The sequence below is a fragment of the Notothenia coriiceps genome, unplaced genomic scaffold, assembly GCF_000735185.1.
Source record: "Notothenia coriiceps isolate Sejong01 unplaced genomic scaffold, NC01 NC01_scaffold00028166, whole genome shotgun sequence".
NCBI classification, from domain to species: domain Eukaryota; kingdom Metazoa; phylum Chordata; class Actinopteri; order Perciformes; family Nototheniidae; genus Notothenia; species Notothenia coriiceps.
Window position 1 is genome coordinate 1 of NW_011360867.1, and position 5,970 is coordinate 5,970.

The window sequence follows — 5,970 nt, forward strand, 5'->3', positions numbered from 1 at the left end:
CCCTCTCCTTCATGTCTCTTCTACATCAACATGTGTCCCCTCTTCTTCATGTCTCTTCTACATCAACATGTGTCCCCTCTTCTCCATGTCTCTTCTACATCAACATGTGTCCCCTCTTCTTCATGTCTCTTCTACATCACCATGTGACCCTCTGTGGAAAGAGACTCTGAAAGTTTCAGGAACAAAGATTCTCTCTCTTTTTGATCCATTTCTATAAAAACCTGTCTGAAAATGAGCTGATCAGATTTTGGCCACTTGATGATGTCATACCGATGTTCTGTCTTGTGTAACCATTAGCCAATCAGCCACCAAGGTAACCCCCCCCCCCTTATCACCTGAATCTCCTCCTAGAGCTCCATTGAGTTCTTTGTAACCAAATGTCTCTCAGAGGGGCGTGGGGAGGGGCTCCTTATTTTCATCTAAAGTAACAGACAGAGAATCAGCACTTTGGAAACAGGGCTGAAACAGAGGGGATTATGGGTAATGCTGCAATGACCTGTTTGGTGTTTCAGCCAATCAGAGACAGGCTCTGGATATATCTGAGACCTATAATGTACTGATGAGAAACAGTGTAACAGGGGACCTTTAACTCTGCTCCTTCTTGTAAGAAATAATGAGTACCTGATTATTGATTCTCAAACCGGTGTCGAGTGATATTTTTCTAACAGAAATAAACCCGCCTTACCTCTGTGGATTGAGGGGATCCCAGTTCTGCCGGCATGGAGGTGATGGTGGTGGACGAGTCTCTGAAAGGACTGAGCGTCAGGAGGCTGGACTGTTTATCCTGAGAGGACGCAGAGTTCTCCAGAACACATCCTCGAGGGTCCTGGTTCAACTCCTCGAGGGTCAGATCGGATCCCACAGGTCTTGCAGGTTCTGAGCAGCGAAACTTCTCCGGACTCTCCACAGAGTTCCCGTTGACCTGCGAGTTGTTCCCGTTGTCGTTTTCCAGCCGAAGATTCTCGAACTCGGCCGTCATGTCCTCGGGCGTTGAGACCTTCGAGCGATCCGCCTCCTTCTGGACTTCTGGTTCCTTTGAGCCTGGTTTACCTTTCGTCCCTTTATTCGTCGAGTCTTTCTTTGGGAGGGTCCCGTCTTTCTTGAGAGACCCAAACTTGCCCGGTGCTTTCTTCACGTTGATACTTCCTGTGGACGATGGTGCTTTCTTCACGTCGATACTTCCTGTGGACGATGGTGGTTTCTTCACGTCGATACTTCCTGTGGACGATGGTGGTTTCTTCACGTCTTTAGAAGCTGGTTTTGCTGGTTTCCTCTCCTCCGTCTTCACATCCTTCTTGCCGTCTTTTTTTGGTTCCGGCTTGAGATCTTTCTTTGGTTTAATACTTATCGTTTCCTTCTTCACGGCTTCTTTCTTCTTCTCTGCGTTCTCTTCTTTCTTCACAGAGACCTTCTCGTCCTTCTTCTTCACGTCCTTCTTGTCTTCCTTTGACCCCTCTTTCTTTGGAACCAGCTTTTCTGCAGGTTTCTGAGGTTTTGCTTTAGCGTCTACCTCCTTTACTTTTGGCTTCTCCTCCCCATCCTTCCTGTCTTTCGGTCCGGTTTCACCTGCTGTCTTCGGCTTCGTCTTCACATCCTGTTTCTTGAGATCCACTCTCTTGTCTTTCTGTAAGGCACTGCTGGGTCGGACCTCCCTGGTCTGGGACTTCAGACTCTCCTGACTCTCCGCTCGCTTTGGTGGTTTCTCCCTTTTTAGACTTTCTAGGTCCTTCAAACACACAACGGGATGTTTGAGGAATTCCAGATGTTTGAGTTTATCGAGTCCCTCCAGGATCCTGTTCTGCGGGGTGCAGCCCGGGAAAAGGACCCTGATGATCTTCTCCTGAGGACTCGATGGGTGCCAGACCAACAGGGCGCAGATTGAGGCGAGGCAACTTATCGGAAGTTCTTCAGACGGTGCATTCGACCCGCCGTTCGGCCAGTTCTGCATCAAGACTTCCAGGGTTTTACTCATGGGGTTCAGAGGGTACAGCTCCAGACGGCCCACCCCCATCTTCTGGAACAGGATCAGCGGCACGATGCTGGGTCCGTTAGACCGGCTCAGAGGCTCCGGTTTGATTGAGAGTCTTTCTAAAAGCTGCAGAGCGAGCGTCGCCTGATCGCAGCTCTTCATCTCCGCCGGGTCCACCTGTCAAAGATGGCAAAAGTACACACATCCTTTACTCAGCTAGAAGTACACACATCCTTTTCTCAAGAAGAAGTACACACATCCTTTACTCAAGTAGAAGTACACACACCCTTTCCTCAAGTAGAAGTACAGATACTTGTGTTTAAAAATACTCTGGTGAAAGTAGAAGTACTGACTAAACTTCTTTACTCAAGTCAAAGTAAAGAGGCTTTGAAATGTACTTCAGTAAAAAGTACCCATAACTAGCAGCTGTTTTAAAGAGTACCTGACCTCCCTTTATATTAATAGAACAATAATGTCATTGTTAGCTAATGAATGTTTCCATGCTGAACAACGGCAACATGACAACGTTTTCATTGGTCCCTCTTCTTTAGAGAAGACCAGGAAATGATGGATACACGGATCGTGTTCAAATCAATAGGCACGCAATGACTCTAAATAATAATGATCACGCCACCAAACACACATTCAGACTAAAGGAACCAGCCTGTTTGGAAAATGAGAGAAGTAGAAAGTACAGGTATTTGTGTTCAACATGTAAGAAGTAGAAAGTACAGGTATTTGAGTTCAACATGTAAGAAGTAGAAAGTACAGGTATTTGTGTTCAACATGTAAGAAGTAGAAAGTACAGGTATTTGAGTTCAACATGTAAGAAGTAGAAAGTACAAGTATTTGAGTTCAACATGTAAGAAGTAGAAAGTACAGGTATTTGAGTTCAACATGTGAGAAGTAGAAAGTACAGGTATTTGAGTTCAACATGTAAGAAGTAGAAAGTACAGGTATTTGAGTTCAACATGTAAGAAGTAGAAAGTACAGGTATTTGTGTTCAACATGTAAGAAGTCAAAGTAAAAAGTCGTCAGAAAAATAAGTCCTAAATATAAATAAGTACTTAAGTACAGAAATGAAGTATTTGTACTCCAGTACTTCCCACCTGTAAAGCCTTCAGTCTGTCGGGGGCGTTCAGGAAGACGACCCCTATCTCTGGGGAGATGAGGTTCTTCATCCAGTCCTCTTCAGTCTGGGATCCAGCTCCTTCCTCCTCCTGCTCGGCCACCTTCCTCTGCAACAAACTGATCACGCCGGGCAGGTTGTCCACTCCGACGTGGGTCAGCAGCACCGAGTCGATCCGATCCAGGTGCCGAACGAGTTTCCAGAAGCAGGACCGGGTGTCAGAGCCGCCGTTCACCAGCACGTTAAACCCGTTCACGGCGAAGAACGCGGATCCTCCTCGTCCGCCAGGGAAAACGTAGCAGCAGGGCCTCGAAAGCTTCAGGAAACCAACGGTGCTCGGAGGCTCCAGGAGCTCAAAGGGCGATTCGGGCTCCAGAGATTCGGACAAGTACTCCAGAAACTCCTGCAGACCCTCCATCTGTGGGAGCACCGGCGGGGGGTTCACCTGCACCGTCAGGAGGTCCTGCAGGGGGTCCAGAGCCGGGCGGGACCAGAGACCCAGGTCCGGGCAGCTGAGGGTCAGATGGGCCTTCAGAGCGGGGTCTGCAGAACCCAACACCTTCACCACCTGAGGAACAGAGAGCAGATAGAGAGTCACGGCACAGGAAACTAGAAACAAAGAGGAGGGACACGGGATATTTACTCAAGTACTGAACTCCAGGACAACTGTGAGATACTTGTACTTAACTTTAGTATTTACATTTACTTTGTACTTCTACTCCAAGTACAAGATCTGAGTCCTTCTACTTTTACTCAAATACAAGATCTGAGTACTTCTACTTTTACTCAAGAACAAGCTCTAAGTACTTCTACTCAATTTTTAAAAGTGTTCAGAACCATTAAATTAAGAATCCTGGTCATATCGATGATCTCACCTCTTCCTCTGTGAAGATGTGCAGGAAGTCTCTGAAGGAGAAGCGTCCTTTCTGCAGCACGATGTCTCCAGACGCCTCCTCACACTGACCCGCCAGAACCAGCAGCTTGTGACGGGACGGGTCCAGAACCAGCCTCCGGACCTGAGGCACACACACACACACACACACACACACACACACACACACACACACACACACACACACACACACACACACACACACACACACACACACACACACACACACACACACACACACACACACACACACACACACACACACACACACAACAACAATAGTCAGCTGCAAATATGGTTTGACCCCAAAAAAACTGCAATAAAAGGTTTCTTTACAGTTTTGTGTAGTATTATGTGTCCCTAAAAGTACTTTTCCAGATGGCGTCAAAGATGGCCCAAAATTCCTTAAAATACCCTAACTCCTCCATAATTTATTCTAGACAAGTAATTTTTTTGTCTAAACCTGAGTTTTGGGGGCCTACAAATATATTGGAAATGTCCAAATTGCAATAATATGATTACTGTTGGGGAGATATTTTCCAAGGCCCATAACTTTGACCCAGTTTATCAGTTCATACTGACCTCACTGAGCACACGCACCTGTAACCTTGGCTGCTGTGCTCTCAGTGTTCTGTCTCCCTGTTCCTGCCTGTTGGCGTCAGCTGATAGAGGTGTTATGATTCTATCTTGTTATGCACAAGGTTGATTATTCTCTCTGAACTAGCTAAACACATGGGTCTGGGGTAGAGCTCTTCAGAATTGATTGTGGCATCTCAACCGCGTGGTCAGACCGTGGCCCGTGACATGTCTTGTGAATTCTCCGGCCGAAGCTCCAAATAAACCGTCAGTGTTTCCCATCAAAGCTCCAGCTCTCCTCGTGTCTCTCTCTGAGTCTTGACTGCCATTGCTTCAGAAGTTTCCCCCACAATTACTTCATTTTAAAATCCAATATTTTGGTTATTTTTTTCATATATTCAGCCGCCTATAAAGGGGGATCTGTACCAAACATGGGTTTTGTATTAAGCCTGTAGCATTCTGTTTGTAGGTCTGGACTTCTCTGCAGCTCCAAAATGTTTTCACATATTTAGCCGTTACCAAAAAATGTACTGACAGCGTTTTGGAAGCTGCACTTTTCCATATCGACATTTTGATAAAATTACAATAAATTAAAAACCCTTTTTGTAATATCCCATCATCAATCACATACATTTAATCCTCAGATAAGTAATGTTTTCACCTCGGAGCAGACAAAGTCCTGAGCCGGATTCACAACAACCTGGGTGTCCAAAACGTCTCCATGATGCTGCAGAGTCCTCTGACCTGGAGAGGGAGACACGACACACTCTACTTTAAAGAGTCCTCTCCTGCTGATGTTCAGGTGTATATCAGTATGTAGTGTCTCTACTTTAAAGAGTCCTCTCCTGCTGATGTTCAGGTGTATATCAGTATGTAGTGTCTCTACTTTAAAGAGTCCTCTCCTGCTGATGTTCAGGTGTATATCAGTATGTAGTGTCTCTACTTTAAAGAGTCCTCTCCTGCTGATGTTCAGGTGTATATCAGTATGTAGTGTCTCTACTTTAAAGAGTCCTCTCCTGCTGATGTTCAGGTGTATATCAGTATGTAGTGTCTCTACTTTAAAGAGTCCTCTCCTGCTGATGTTCAGGTGTATATCAGTATGTAGTGTCTCTACTTTAAAGAGTCCTCTCCTGCTGATGTTCAGGTGTATATCAGTATGTAGTGTCTCTACTTTAAAGAGTCCTCTCCTGCTGATGTTCAGGTGTATATCAGTATGTAGTGTCTCTACTTTAAAGAGTCCTCTCATGCTGATGTTCAGGTGTATATCAGTATGTAGTGTCTCTACTTTAAAGAGTCCTTAAAGAGAGGTCGTGTGGGAGAGAAACTCTGTAGCTGGAAGCCACAGAAGACTAAAGTTAAGTGTGTGTGTGTGTGTGTGTGTGTGTGTGTGTGACAGACAGATGG

The 5,970-nt window shown here is 45.7% G+C and overlaps 1 protein-coding gene across 1 annotated transcript in view; it reads right to left on the bottom strand.

The window, feature by feature from the left end:
* Positions 1–661: 661 nt before the first annotated feature.
* Positions 662–5,970, bottom strand: part of map1sa (microtubule-associated protein 1Sa) — a 10,491-nt gene continuing 5,182 nt past the window's right edge. The window contains exons 2-5 of the mRNA XM_010785770.1: positions 5,228–5,334; positions 3,974–4,114; positions 3,079–3,666; positions 662–2,146 (exon numbers count right to left, since the gene is read on the bottom strand). Of these exons, the coding sequence (XP_010784072.1) occupies positions 662–2,146; positions 3,079–3,666; positions 3,974–4,114; positions 5,228–5,334 (2,321 nt within the window). The remainder of the gene's footprint in view (positions 2,147–3,078; positions 3,667–3,973; positions 4,115–5,227; positions 5,335–5,970) is intronic.